The sequence below is a fragment of the Anomaloglossus baeobatrachus genome, chromosome 4, assembly GCF_048569485.1.
Source record: "Anomaloglossus baeobatrachus isolate aAnoBae1 chromosome 4, aAnoBae1.hap1, whole genome shotgun sequence".
Lineage (NCBI taxonomy): Eukaryota > Metazoa > Chordata > Amphibia > Anura > Aromobatidae > Anomaloglossus > Anomaloglossus baeobatrachus.
Window position 1 is genome coordinate 232031630 of NC_134356.1, and position 15542 is coordinate 232047171.

At 44.7% G+C, this 15542-nt stretch overlaps 1 protein-coding gene across 1 annotated transcript in view; it reads right to left on the minus strand.

Annotated features, from left to right (window-relative positions):
• Positions 1–1276: 1276 nt before the first annotated feature.
• APPL2 (adaptor protein, phosphotyrosine interacting with PH domain and leucine zipper 2) overlaps positions 1277–15542 on the minus strand; it is a 75735-nt gene continuing 61469 nt past the window's right edge. The window contains exons 19-20 of the mRNA XM_075344740.1: positions 11402–11449; positions 1277–8222 (exon numbers count right to left, since the gene is read on the minus strand). Of these exons, the coding sequence (XP_075200855.1) occupies positions 8088–8222; positions 11402–11449 (183 nt within the window). The 3' untranslated portion in view covers positions 1277–8087. The remainder of the gene's footprint in view (positions 8223–11401; positions 11450–15542) is intronic.

The following is a 15542-nucleotide window of genomic DNA, read 5'->3' on the forward strand; positions in this document are numbered from 1 at the left end:
CTAAAAGTTGCGTTACTAGTGGCCCTTACGTCAGCTAGACGGGTTAGTGATCTCCAGGCCCTTTGAGTGTTCCCCCCTTATACGCAGTTTTTTGAGGATAGGGTCTTCCTTCGTACTGACCCCGCCTATTTACCCAAGGTAGCTAGGTCTTTTCATCGTTCCCAGGAAATTGTCCTTCCTTCCTTCTGCCCAACACCTGCTAACCCCAAAGAAGAAAGGTTGCACACTTTGGATGTTCTCAGGGTTATGAGTCACTACATTGGGGTCACCAAGTCTTGGAGGCGGTCCCAAAACTTGTTTCTTTGCTTCCAAGGGCCTAGGAAGGGATTTGCAGCGTCCAAGGGCACAATTGCCAGGTGAGTTAAGGAGGCTATTAAGACAGCTTATGTAGCTCAGGATAGACCTGTCCCGCCTGGTGTTACGGCTCATTCCACCCAGGCTGTGGCAACCTCCTGGGCTGAGCGAGCAGACGTGCCTCTGGATTTGATATGTAAGGTTGCAACCTGCTCCTCTCCTACGACCTTTTTTCGTCACTATCGTTTGGATTTGTCGGCCACGATGTATTTGACCTTTGGTAGACGGGTGCTTGAGGCTGTGGTCCCTTCCTAATGTTGTTGTCTTCCGAATCGCTCTGGTGGCGCTGTCGTGGTGAAGGGAAAAATCTTAAATTACTTACTGGTAATGATTTTTTTCCAGAAGCCACGACAGCGCCACTGCTTCCCTCCACTTTTCATTTTCTGCACCTATCGGTCTCTTGGTTTCCGTGGCACGACGTTCTCTTTTATGCAGATGTCTTGTTATTGTTGTTAGTCTGTTTACCTGTTTTCTGGTGTTCCTCTCTGTGCTCTGTAACTAAACTGAGGCGAGAGAGGAGCCGCCCTTTTATTTCAGTGGTTTCTGTCCTAAGATGGGCGGACCTATCTCTCTGGTGGCGCTGTCGTGGCTTCTGGAAAAAGTCATTACTGGTAAGTAATTTAAGATTTTTCCGCTTGGACCTGCCGAACCAGAATATCTGTGGGTTTGCCTGTCTCTACAGATAAGTGAAAGTAGGTGTTAAAAGTAAATTCATTAGGTTCCAAACATATTGATCACCAATATCTCTGCAACGGAGAAGTGAAATAAAAAAAAAAAGTTTTATTCTGCCCAATAAAAACCTGAAATAACTGGGGTCAGAAAAAAGCATTCCAATCAAATTACCATATAAAGTGAGGTGTCAGATTTGAGGCAGTCAGAGAAGGGGTTAAAATCTGAATACTGAACACATGATAAGGTGATCTAAAATAGATTATTTGTTTTATTTGTCATGGATATATAATTGCAATCAAACATTTTCATATTTTAGTGCAGAAATTACGATGTAATCCCCAATTATCTCGCTGAATGAGAAATATATAATTTTGCTAGTGACTGCTTAGTGTTTATTACTCAGCTTTGTACCTATCGCTAGAAGTAGTGTAAGTTATCTGTAAACATAGTGCTAGTAAACATTTGCATAGACTTCATGTCCAGACTTTAGAAAGAAAAAGGCATAGTACATACAAATCGCACACATATAGAAGAATGTTATTAAAAAATTATACAGAACGATAAACACAAGATTTAAAAGACTTAGTACAGAAAACTCCAGTCATAACAATGCTACACCAATGTCCCTCCCTATAAAATACCAATGATCACAGGTGTTGGAAAACCACATTCATAAGAAAAATAATTGGAATGCATTAAAGGGAACCTGTCAGGTGCAATATGCACCCAGAACCACGAGCAGTCCATATTGCTAATCCCTGCCTAACTGTCCCTGTATACACTAGCATAGATAAAGAGATCTTTAGAAAAAGTATTTCTAAAGATCTTTTATCGTATGCTAATGAGGCCAGCGACTAGTTGCAAGGGCGTGATTTCCTCTGGCTAGTCGGCCCCTTAGTATGTTAGTACACCCCTGTGGGTGTGCTAAGATGCTAACGAATGCGCAGCATCAGAGGATGGTCGCGTTCTCCTCTTTGCTGTCATCGCGTCTAAGTAATGGATTTCGGCTCAGTGCGCATGATCCCATACTTTCGGTCATGCGCACTATGAAGCTGGGTGTAAGAGTCCTGGCTTCAAACCCATGTAGTGCGCATGACCGCCCTTGCAACTAGTCCCTTGCCTCATTAGCATATGATAAAAGATCTTTAGAAATACTTTTTTTTTAAAATATCCCTTTATCTATGCTACTAGATACAGAGACAGACAGTTAGGGAGGAAATAGCAGTATGCACCCAGAACTGCTCATGGTTCTGGGTGCATACTGCACCTGACAGGTTCACTTTAAGTTCACGATACATAATTCCTGCCATATTCGAGATTCTTCTAAAGCCGCAGGAAAAATTATATGTTAGCAAGGTATTTAAGAATTTAAGAACCTGTATACATTCACAAAAGAGGTTATGCTTGTAAGACATTGAAAAACAAGACTAAGGTCTTTTGGTTAATTTATTTGAGCCCTCTGAAGAAAAACATACAAATGACTCCTTCAAAATGTATTATACCTATAGTGCAATGTTTCATAAATATACAGTTGTGTCAGTAAAGAGTGCTTTACACGCTGCGACATCGCTACCAATATATCGTCGGGGTCACGTCGTTAGTGACGCACATCCGGCGCCGGTAGCAATATCGCAGCCTGTGACACCAAGGAGCGACGATCAACGATCGCAAAATCGTTCAAAGACAGTGATCGTTGACACATCGCTCCTTTCCTTAATATCGCTGCTGCCACAGGTACGATGTTGTTCGTCGTTCCTGCGGTATCACACATCGCTGTGGGTGACAACGCAGAAACGACGAACATCTTCTTACCTGCGTCCACTGGCAATGCGGAATGAATGAGGTGGGCGTGATGTTCAGCCCTCTCATCTACGTCCCTCCGCTTCTATTGGCCGGCCGCTTAGTGACGCCGCACTGACGTCGCTATGACGCTGAACGCACCTCCCCCTTGAAGGAGGGATTGTTCAGCGGTCACAGCGAAGTCGCTGACAAGGTATGTTCGTGTGACGCTGCCGTAGCGATAATGTTCGCTACGGCAGCGAGCACCAAATGTTGCCCGAACGACGGGGGCGGGTGCTATCGCGCTCGACATCGCTAGCAATCACTAGCGATGTCACAGCGTGTAAAGCACCATTTAACGGTTACCTTCAAAAACTGTGGCTAAAGATATCATATTATATATATATATATATATATATATATATATATATATATATATATATGTAATGCCCTCCTGAGCAGCCTAGATGGTGACAAAGTTTACTTCCATATTTCATTATTTTCTATAGGGTTGAATATAAACAACGCAAGATTTGAGGTTTAACTTGGAGGGGAAAAAAAAGGCACCTCTGAAAATGAACTGTGGGGTGTGGATGTTATAAAGAGGCTGATTTTGCAGTTTTTATGAGGTCCAACTGGTTTGAGGCTCAAGTCATGCGCAGAATATGTAGAGAAGTAGAGGAGTGAACCTTCCCATAAAGAGATAACTGGCTTCTATCACATATAGGGGAACGGAGACATCAGAAATTGGGAACTGTGGAAAATTGTGTCCTTCAAGATTGCGTTTCTTTGGTTATCTGAATTTTTCTAATTTTATAGATTAGTTTAGGCTTAAGGCGACGTCTCACTAAGCAACATCGCTAGCAACATCGCTGCTGAGGCACGACTTTTGTGACGCAACAGTGATGTTGCTAGCGATGTTGCTGTGTGTGATATCCAGCAACAACCTGGCCCCTGCTGTGAAGTCGCTGGTTGTTGCCGAATGTCCTGGACCATTTTTTAGTTGTTGCTCTCTCGCTGTCACACACAGCGATGTGTGCTTCACAGCGGGAGAGCAACAACTGAATGTGCAGTGAGCAGGGAGTCGGCTTCTGCAGACGCTGGTAACCATTGTAAATATTGGGTAACCAAGAAGCCCTTTCCTTGGTTACCCGATATTTACCTTCGTTACCAGCGTCCGCCGCTCTCACGCTGTCAGTGCCGGCTCCCTGGTCCCTGCATACATAGCCAGACTACACATCGGGTAATTAACCCGATGTGTACTCTGGCTAGGAGTGCAGGGAGCCAGCGCTAAGCGGTGTGCGCTGGTAACCAAGGTAAATATCGGGTTGGTTACCCGATATTTACCTCAGTTATCAAGCGCAGCATCGCTTCCACGCGTTGCTGCTGGCTGGGGGCTCGTCACTGGTGAGATCTGCCTGTTTGACAGCTCACCAGCAACCCGTGTAGCGACGCTCCAGCGATCCCTGCCAGGTCAGATTGCTGGTGGGATCGCTGGAGCGTCACTTAGTGTGACGGTACCATTATTGGCAAATGCCACAAAGTGCAACACAGATCCTATAGGATTTATTAGACACTTCTGTTTTCTTTTGTTAATTAGTTTAAGCTTTGCACTGTAGGCAAAGAACAAAACAGAAATAGACACCTTTGAGGGCCTTTATATTTCTTTACCTATATACATGTATTTTTGGATAAAAATTCTCTTTGGCTATGGGTGTCATTACAAATGTTTAACCGTCTACCTTCTACAGCCTCTTAGTATCACTGTAGCTAGTTATCTGCAGCATGAGTTAACAGTGAAAATAACATTATGATTAATATGATCGCAGGTTTCGGACCTTTTTTTTTTTTTAATTCTTTTGAACTCCTAAGATAATTCATGATCACATCAATTTCTAGGTCAACTTTGAGGTGGTGGTCATATATTAGATTACAGGAGTTCGGCAAAAAAAACAACAGATATGGGTTAGAAATCCTGTCATTAGAATGAAGATACTGTTGGTTTCACTGTTAAATCATTCTGCAGTCTGATAAGTCCAGTAGAAAATGGAAACTTTTAAAGAAACTCAAATACAAAAATGACAGCGCCAAATACATGAATTTAAAATTTTCCCGATAGGGTTTCTATACATCTTTTAATGGGTAAAAAGACTGATAAATTTTATAAAATAAACCCTTTAAGGGTATTTTCCTGTCTGTGCATGCACACATACAGTACATTTGTAGTGTCATGGACAACAGATGGCCATCTCATGGCTGTGGCCAGCATTAGGCAGAGATTCTCATTGGTCTGCATTATGTAGAACATATCTCATTGAGCAGCAATTGAATGTATTTTCATAGTATTCTAGTCAAGCACATATAGTTGCAGTAGCTAAAACTCAGCTACCAGGTCTACAAACTATAGCTTAAGCATGTTTCAGATTCTACTTGTAGTATGTAAACTTAGGACTTCAAATGTATTAGTCATGATTATCCTCCAACCAGCCAATATTTGATTGCAGATATCCTTCAGTGAACATTACCTATGTAATATATACACAGATTAGATTTACGCAGATCATATTAGCATGGTCCTACTGTAGCTCCTGCACCAGTCACAGGTAAAGCTCATAGTTTTGAGCTCTAGACTATTTCCGGTACAGCATGCAAACTCCCTGTCAGGGTGTGAGTTATTTACATATGATGTGGAAAATGATCTCATATTTGGAAACTCTAGTCCTTGGTCACAGAATGAGTCTCGGTTGGGCACACTTAATAAAACAAAATCGAATCAAGTATAAATTCTAAAAAGTTGTTGCACCAGAAATGCCAGTTATACTGTATTTGGATTTCTAGAGATCAGTTTAATAATTGAGAGTAGCCGATTTTCGATTTTTTTTCTACTAATGCCTTACCAGCCAAATTACGATCATGTTGGGACCTCACCATTGGTTGTTGTTCATGCCAAAAGATTATAAAGTTTTAAGAAACAATCCTAAAAGACATGTTATTCCCTAATCTTCTCAATGTACAGTACACACCAAAAGTTTGGACACACCTTCTCATTCAGTTTTCTTTATTTTCAGGACTCTGAAAATTGTAGATTCACATTGAAGGCATCAAAACTATGAATTAAGACATGTGGAATGAAATACTTAAAGTGTGAAACAACTGAAAATATATCTTATATTCTAGGTTCTTCAAAGTAGCCACCTTTTGCTTTGATTACTACTTTGCACACTCTTGGCATCTCTCGATGAGCTTCAAGAGGTAGTCAACGGAAATGGTTTTTCAACAGTCTTGAAGGAGTTCCCAGAGATGCTTAGCACTTGTTGGCCCTTTTGCCTTTACTCTGCGTTCCAGCTCACCCCAAACCATCTCGATTGGGTTCAGGTCTGGTGACTATTGAGACCAGGTCATCTGGCATAGCACCCCATCACTCTCCTTCTTGGTCAAATAGCCCTTATACAGCCTGGAGGTGTGTTTGGGGTCATTGTCCTGTTGAAAAATAAATGATGGTCCAACTAAACGCAAACCGGATGGAATAGCACACCGCTGCAAGATGCTGTGGTAGGCATGCTGGTTCTGTATGCTTTCAATTTTGAATAAATCCCCAACAGTGTCACCAGCAAAGCACCCCCACACCATCTCCTCCATGCTTCACGGTGGGAACCAACCATGTAGAGTCCATCCGTTCACCTTTTCTATAAAGACACGGTGGTTGGATCCAAAGGTCTCAAATTTGGATTCATCAGACGAAAGCACAGATTTCCACTGGTCTAATGTTCATTCCTTGTGTTCTTTAGCCCAAACAAGTCTCTTCTGCTTGTTGCCTGTCCTTAGCAGTGGTTTCCTAGCAGCTATTTTACCATGAAGGTCTGCTGTACAAAGTCTCCTCTTAACAGTTGTTCTAGAGATGAAAACCTGTGTCCAAACTTTTGGTCTGTACTGTATATGTAATGTAGTGTAGTAACTGTGGTAAGATACTCCCTGAACGCCATCTTCCCGGTTTTCCAGAGCTCCAGTCACCTTCGCACTCACGTGACTGAAGTTCCGCCTCGTTCTGATGCTCCTCAGACTTAAAATTATAAAAGCAACTTCTGGCTCGCACATAAACCCTGGCATGATCTGGCAAGGCAGGCATTTCAGGCATGTGAGAGAAGAGGACCAGAGCAGCGCCTGTAACACGGGAAGATGACGATCGGTGAGTAAATTAATGCACTTAAATTACATTTAAAAAGGTCAAGGGAATACATTTTGTGGGAGTGCTTCTTTCATTTATCTCAATCAAAAATACGTCAAACTCCGTGGATTAAAATAAGCACCAAAGTGAGTAATACAGCTAAACCAGTGGTTACTCCAACCATAAATAGGATCAGCATATGTTCACATCTGTGAAAACTCCATCAACATCTATGGGGACACCTCAAAAGGTTAAGTTGAAAGGGTAATTTTCAAGTTGGCTATTGGGCAGCACACAGCTCTTAATTTCCTTGTTGCTGGGAAGGGGGGGCGAGCACTGGGTCAGTAGCTTCGTCCTACTGTAAAGGTTATGCTGCTGTGATACAGTAACGGTAAGCTAATAAGCGCTTGTTTTGAAACCTATACTGTTATCACTATTTGCATTTAGCTATAACAGGGCATTTGAACAAGCATATGACTTGGGAAGTGAAAGCAGTAATTAGGAGAATTGGTCTGAAAAATGCTCATGGTGTCAGACAGAGAACTGCGATTTTGCAGGTCTAATAGCAGCTCATGATGAGGAGCTGACAGGGAGGGGAAGGTGAGCAAGCAACTGCTGTATAGAAAGTGATGGGCTAGAGAGAGGTAGCTGGGATCTCACGAGTTAATTCCTCAGCCCGGAATGTAACAACTGTGCAAAATGGTCAGGCTCTGGTGGTTGATCTTGAGGAAAAAAAAAAAGCAGTAAATGATGCAAGATAATAGCTGTTATATCAAGAGAATGACAGTGGATAAAAAGTTATTCAATTGTCAACTTGCTTATTTTTATGTTCTCTAGCAATACAAATTTCATAACATGAGAATACCCATCTAAGTGGCACCGATCTAAAGATTACTGTGATCTAGTTCATGATTGAATCCATAGGTACCAGAGTTTTACTGCAGTGACGAATTTGTACATAATTAACATTTAGAGTACAATCTGCCACTAATTGTAAGTGAACATCAGTAAATTGTAAGAAGGAAACCACCAACAAAACTACCTCAATACTTCACCAGTCAGGCTCTGACTTTAAAGTAAAGTACTTGTAAATGGGCAAAAATAAAGGTCAGTTAAGTTATGCTTCAGATTCCAGTCCTTCAGTGCATGACGCACTATCGGGATCATCCTCGGACTGGTCATGCAGAAGGACAAACTTGCCATCGTTCGATAGTGGAACCGAGGACATGAGTTGTGCCAGGGCCTCTGGATCCTGCAAGGACAGGGCACAGCATTAATAAGAAAGACATTCTCAAGGCAATCACAGCCTTGTGGTTACTGACAATGATATAAGCTTGTGTGTGGTAAATGCAGTGTTGGTAATGTAGAAAATGTGTCACTTGTATACTACAGAAGCACTATGGCTCATAAGCACCACAATGTCAGAGAGGATCACTGACTACCTTGTAAACTATTTCCCACTATTCAAACTACAGTGAGCTCAGAATTTAATTCTGGCAGAGAAAGAAGAAAATTTGTCTGATAACATATTACAAAGTTGCCTGTTTTCATTAGTTCTATTGATTTATGAAATAAGAGTTAAAACAACGGTTACGCTTTAAGAGTTTAAAGTGACCTATACCCATTAGACATTTTTGTCATTCTTTATGAAGTAAGCATTTTGGAACTTTTTTTAAGAACTAGATGTTCCCACTGGGTTGTGTGCCCTTGAATACGGATATTGACAATGAGGGCTGCCATTATCAGACCCGTGTAGGGACACACATGCTGGTATTGCCGAGTTATCAATTTATTCATATATTTCCACAAGGAAGATCAGAGGAATGGCATAACATAGAAAAATGAGACATGGCGGAAGTGGTGACGTGGCTTCTTTAAAATGGATGGACTAGGACTAATATATAGTCAGTTGGGGATCTTACCACTAAGTCCCCCACCTTACCTCATTTGATCTTGTATATCAAAAAGACTGATTTAAAGGGAACCTGTCAACAGGTTTTTCCCTTATGAGCTGCAGCCACTACCAGTAAGCCCTCATATATAGTATTCTAAAATACTGTATATAAGAGCCCAGGCCACTGTGTAGAACGTTAAAAATGACCTTTATTATACTCACCTAGGGGGTGGACCGATGGGTGCTGCTGCTCTCAGACTGGTGCCACTTTCACATTCTGCGATCACAGTTCTCCTTCCCAGCCCCGTGCGTATGAGTCATCCTGTGTCATTCATACAGAGACCTTCGATGGGTGTTGCTGCTCTTGGTCCGGCGCCTCCCTCCATCTTGTGTGATCGCCGTCCTCCTGCCCAGCCCCCCGAGCATGACATGTGCTACGTCATTCACACACAGGACTTTATTGCACTCCTCCTCAGGCGCATTTTGATCTGCCCAGCTGATGGCAGATCAAAGTATTGTAGTCTTTGACCTTTCCTTGTGCTTGCGCATTACAGTACTTTGCTCTGCAGTCTGCAAGGCAGATCAGAGTCCGCATGCGCAGGAGCACAATGGCGGCCTCTGTGTGAATGATGCAGGACAGGTCATGCACACGGGGCTGGCGATCACACAAGATGAGGGGAGACGCCAGACCAAGAGCAGCGATGCCCAACGGACTAGACCACCTCCCTAGGTGAGCATTAAAAAGGTGTTTTTTTTTACATTACACAGTGCGGCCAGGGCTCTTATATATGGTATTCTAGAATGCTGCATATAAGAGCTCTCAGGTGGTGGCCACAGCTTATAAGGGAAAGACCTAGTGACACGTTACCTTTAAGTCTCAGACAACCTCTTTGAAAAAGATTCAAAGTTTCATTAACCCCTTCAGCCCCAGAGCCTTTTCCATTTTTGAGTTTTTGTTTTTTGCTCCCCTTTTTCCGAGAGCCATAACTTTTTTATTTTTCCGTCAATCTTGCCATATGAGGGCTTGTTTTTTGTGGGACGAGTTGTACTTTTAAATGAAACCATAAGTTTTACCATATGGTGTACTGGAAAACAGCAAAAAAATTCCAAGTGTGGAAAAACTGCAAAAAAAGTGTGATCGCACAATACTTTTTGGGATATTTTATTCACCGTGTTCAATATATGGTAAAACTGATGTGTCATTGTAATGCCTGAAGTCGGTGCGAGTTTGTTGACACCAAATATGTAGGTTTACTTGTATCTAAGGGGTTAAAAAAATTCACAAGTTTGTCCAATAAAAGTGGCGCACGTTTTGCGCCATTTTCCGAAACACATAAAGTTCTCATTTTTCGGGATCTACTGCTCAGTGATGGCTTATTTTTTGCGTCTCAAGCTGACGTTTCTAATGGTACCATTTGTGCGCAGATGCTACGTTTTGATCGCCTGTTATTGCATTTTGCGCAAAACTTGTGGCGACCAAAAAACTTAATTTTGGAGTTTGGAATTTTTTTGCCGCTACGCCGTTTACTGATCAGATTAATTGATTTTAGATTTTGATAGATCGGGCATTTTTGAACGCGGCGATACCAAATGTGTATATTTTTTAACCCTTTAATTTTCAATGGGGCAAAAGGGGGGTGATTTGAACTTTTAGGTTTTTGGTTTTTTTTTAAATTTTTTTTTTTTTTTTTTATTTTGCTAGTCCCCCTAGGGGGCTATAGCAATCAGCAATCCGATCGCTCTGCCCTATCTACAGATCTCAGCTATAGAGCTGAGAACTGCAGATATGGTGCTTTACTCTCCGTGCTGGCACTATGCCGGGATTGAGAGGAAGTGACTCATGTTAGCTACAGGCGTCATCACATGACCCTGTGCTACCATGGCAACCACCGAAAGTCACGTGATCACGCACGTGACGTCCGGTGGGGGCGGCGGTAAGTATATGTAATGGCTGTGCGCATATACATCTAACTGCCAGACTTTGGCAGCGAGATGTAAGGGGTAAAATGTTGCGAGTGGAAGAGATTCCATTCGTAACATGCAGGCATGCATGTCAGCTGTTGAAAACAGCTGATATGTGCGCGGATCGCCGCATCCTGCCCGTGGCAGGGGGCGGGGCTTAAAGTCACACGCTTCATGACGGATAGATCAGTCATTGGTCATGAAGGGGTTAAAGGCTCTGTTATTGCTACGCCAATTGTAACGTGACAAACATGTCAACAATTACGGCTGTTTTCTAACAATGAAGTAGTGCAGGTTAAAAAAAAAAAGAAAAAGAATAAGTGTCAGAAATGTACAGATTTTTATGTCCTCCCCTCACCACTGTGTTATATAAAGACGCATCAGAAAATCATTTTGAGGGATATTATATTTGTCTTTTGAGTTCAACAGTGACCTATAATTCTAAAATGAACTGCACTAGCTCCATCACTTGGCTAAAATGCCCCCTCAGTATCGCCGAGCATTAGTGGTGATGGATGAATGTGGGTATTATGTCTTCGGCACATTTCATAACCTATGGGTTATCAACCACTTGCCTTCTCCGCAGCAGCAATTTCTTTTCCTAGGCTGATGGCAAAACATATCTGTGGAGGGAAGAGATGAAGGGTTGTCAGAGCATCATAATGGGCTTGAGTAGGTAAAATTGCAGCTTTGGAGTAAAAGGACAGGACATATAAAGGCTACCAAATAATATGCTCTGCATTTATACTGCACTTCATTACAAATTTAATCTTCGATGTATAAGGAAAGGGATTCAGACATCACAGCCCTTCATACACGTTTAGTGCTGAGAGTTTTAGTAATAGTAAAACTGGTTACAGCAAAATGCATGGGGCAGCCCACAGGCCCCATCTAATGTTGAAATATGTTTAAAGACCTCAGAGGAAAGCAGATCACAAAGAGTCAATCATACCTCTCAAGTGTGAAAGTTAGGAAACAGAGATACATACTGCAGCACACAATTTTTATTGTATGCCAAGTCCAGCTCTATATATGTGCCTTTAGAAATATTGCTCCTAGTGAAGCCCGTCTAATGAACCCTAAGGTGCCCACATTATGATGGCCCACAGTGCCCACCACACACACACACACACACACACACACACACACACGGGCCACCACACACACACATAATGCCCCCCACACTAGAGCTGATCGAACGGCCAATAATCCGGGGCCGGTGGATCATTGACAGTCTTAAAAATAAGTCACATCTGCTCCGGAATCCGGTGCCCATATGAGTCAATGGGGACCGGAATCCGGAGATTAAAAACGTTTGTGGAGGGGATAGGGGGGGTAGGAGCACGCGCGGTTTACTCACCTATGCTGTGTCATGGCGGCACACTTCTTCCGGGTCACGTTTTTCTCTTCCGGAGCCGTCAATTTAATATTCATTGTTTTGCCCGCTCACCGGCGCGTGTCATTGGTTGCAGGTAGATACGCCCCCACCCTGAGTGTCAGCGTGTCAGCTGACTGCAACCAATCACAGGCGGCAGGACGGCCGGTGAAAGCAGTGCATACGTCGCAAGTGTGACTCCGGGGTTTTTTTTTATTTAAATTAAGGGAATTTTGTTTACTTACCGTAAATTCCTTTTCTTCTAGCTCTAATTGGGAGACCCAGACAATTGGGTGTATAGGCTATGCCTCCGGAGGCAGCACAAAGTATTACACTCAAAAGTGTTAAGCCCCTCCCCTTCTGCCTATACACCCCCCGTGCTCCCACGGGCTGCTCAGTTTTGGTGCAAAAGCAAGAAGGAGGAAAAAGAATTATAAACTGGTTTAAAGTAACATCGATCCGAAGGAATATCGGATATGAAACCATTCAACATGAACTACATGTGTTCACAAAAAAACAGGGGCGGGTGCTGGGTCTCCCAATTAGAGCTAGAAGAAAAGGAATTTACGGTAAGTAAACAAAATTCCCTTCTTCTTTGTCGCTCTATTGGGAGACCCAGACAATTGGGATGTCCAAAAGCAATCCCTGGGTGGGTAAAATAATACCTCGTAAGAGAGCCGTAAAACGGCCTTTTCCTACAGGTGCGCAATCGCCGCCTGAAGGACTCGTCTACCTAGACTGGCATCCGCCTAAGCATAGGTATGCAACTGATAGTGTTTCGTGAAAGTGTGCAGGCTCGACCAGGTAGCCGCCTGACACACCTGCTGGGCCGTATCCTGGTGTCTCAAAGCCCAGGACGCACCCACGGCTCTGGTAGAATGAGCTTTCAGCCCTGAGGGAACCGGAAGCCCAGCTGAACGGTGGACTTCGAGAATTGGATCCTTGATCCACCGAGCCAAGGTTGATTTGGAAGCCTGTGACCCTTTACGCTGGCCAGCGACAAGGACAAAAAATGCATCCGAGCGGCGCAGGGGCGCCGTACGAGAAATGTAGAGTCTGAGTGCTCTCACCAGATCTAACAAGTGCAAATCCTTTTCACATTGGTGAACTGGATGAGGACAAAAAGAAGGTAAGGAGATATCCTGATTGAGATGAAAGGGGGATACCACCTTAGGAAGAAACTCCGGAACCGGACGCAGAACCACCTTGTCCTGGTGAACAACCAGGAAAGGGGCTCTGCATGACAGCGCTGCTAGCTCGGACACTAAAAAACCCTTTCTGCGAAAGGCGTGAGAGAGAGAAATATCTCTCATTGGCTCGAATGGTGGTTTCTGAAGAACCAGCAGCACCCTGTTCAGAATCCAGGGTTCTAACGTCAGCTTGTAAGAAGGAACGATGTGACAAACCCCCTGCAGGAACGTGCGTACCTGTGGAAGTCTGGCTAGGCGCTTCTGGAAAAAACACAGAGAGCGCTGAGACTTGTCCCTTAAGGGAGTTGAGCGACAAACCCTTTTTCAGTCCAGATTGAAGGAAGGACAGAAAAAATGGGCAAGGCAAAGTGCCAGGGAGAAGAACCCTGAGCAGAGCACCACGACAGGAAAATTTTCCACGTCCTGTGATAGATCTTGACGGACGTTGGTTTCCTAGCCTGTCTCATAGTGGCAATGACGTCTTGAGATAATCCTGAAGACGCTAGGATCCAGGACTCAATGGCCACACAGTCAGGTTGAGGGCCACAGAATTGAGATGGAAAAAACGGCCCTTGAGATAACAAGTCTGGTCGGTCTGGTAGTGCCCACGGTTGGCCGACCGTGAGATGCCACAGATCCGGGTACCACGACCTCCTCGGCCAGTCTGGAGCGACGAGGATGACGCGGCGGTAGTCGGCCCTGATCTTGCGTAACACTCTGGGCAACAGTGCCAGCGGAGGAACACATAAGGGAGCTGAAACTGCGACCAATCCTGAACTAAGGCGTCTGCCGCCAGAGCTCTGGGATCTTGAGACCGTGCCATGAACGTCGGTACCTTGTTATTGTGCCGGGACGCCATGAAGTCGACGTCCGGCACCCCCCAGCGGCAACAGATCTCCTGAAACACGCCCGGGTGAAGGGACCATTCCCCTGTGTCCATGTCCTGGCGACTGAGATAATCCGCTTCCCAGTTTTCCACGCTTGGAATGTGAATTGCAAAGATGGTGGAGGCCGTGGCTTCCACCCACATCAAAATCCGCCGGACTTCCTGGGAGGCTTGCCGACTGCGTGTGCCGCCTTGGTGGTTGAAGTATGCCACCGCTGTGGAATTGTCCGACTGAATTCTGATCTGCTTGCCTTCCAGCCACTGCTGGAAAGCTTTCAGGGCAAGATACCCTGCCCGTATTTCCAGAAAATTGATCTGAAGCGAGGACTCTTGCTGGGTCCACGTACCCTAAGCCCTGTGGTGGAGAAAAACCGCTCCCCACCCTGACAGACTCGCGTCCGTCGTGACTACTTCCCAGGATGGGGGTAGGAAAGATTTCCCCTTCGCTAATGAAGTGGGAAAAAACCACCACCGAAGGGAAGCTTTGGTCGTCTGAGAGAGTGAGACGATCCTGACTAGGGACGTCGGCTTCCTGTCCCATTTGCATAGGATGTCCCATTGAAGGGGACGCAGGTGAAATTGCGCGAAAGGGACTGCCTCCATTGCTGTCACCATCTTCCCCAGGAAGTGCGTGAGGCGCCTCACGGGGTGTGACTGGCCTTGAAGGAGAGATTGTACCCCTTTCCGTAGTGACTGCTGTTTGATCAGCGGAAGCTTCACTATCGCTGAGAGTATGAAACTTCGTGCCAAGATATGTCAGCGATTGGGCCGGTGTCAGATTTGACTTTGGAAAATTGATGATCCACCCGAAACCCTGGAGAGTCTCCAGGGTAGCGTCAAGGCTGCGTTGGCATGCCTCTATAGAGGGTGCCTTGATCAGCAGATCGTCCAAATACTGGATCACCGAGTGACCCAGGGAGTGGAGGACCGCTACTACAGTAGCCATAACCTTGGTAAAAACCCGTGGGGCTGTTGCCAGGCCGAACGGCAGAGTGCGCCGCGCCTGCAGAGGAGCCTCGGCTCGCTCGGGAGGCGGGGATGACCTGAAGAATCGAGTCGGGGGACGAGAGGTAAACTCTATCTCGTAACCGTGAGACAGAATAACTCTCACCCAGCGGTCTTTTATTTGTGGCAGCCCGGTGTCGCAAAAGCGGGAGAGCCTGCCACCGACCGAGGATGCTACTAGCGGAGGCCGAAAGTCATGAGGAAGCCGCTTTGTTAGCGGCGCCCACGGTGGTCTGTTTAGGACGTGACTTAGACCGCCA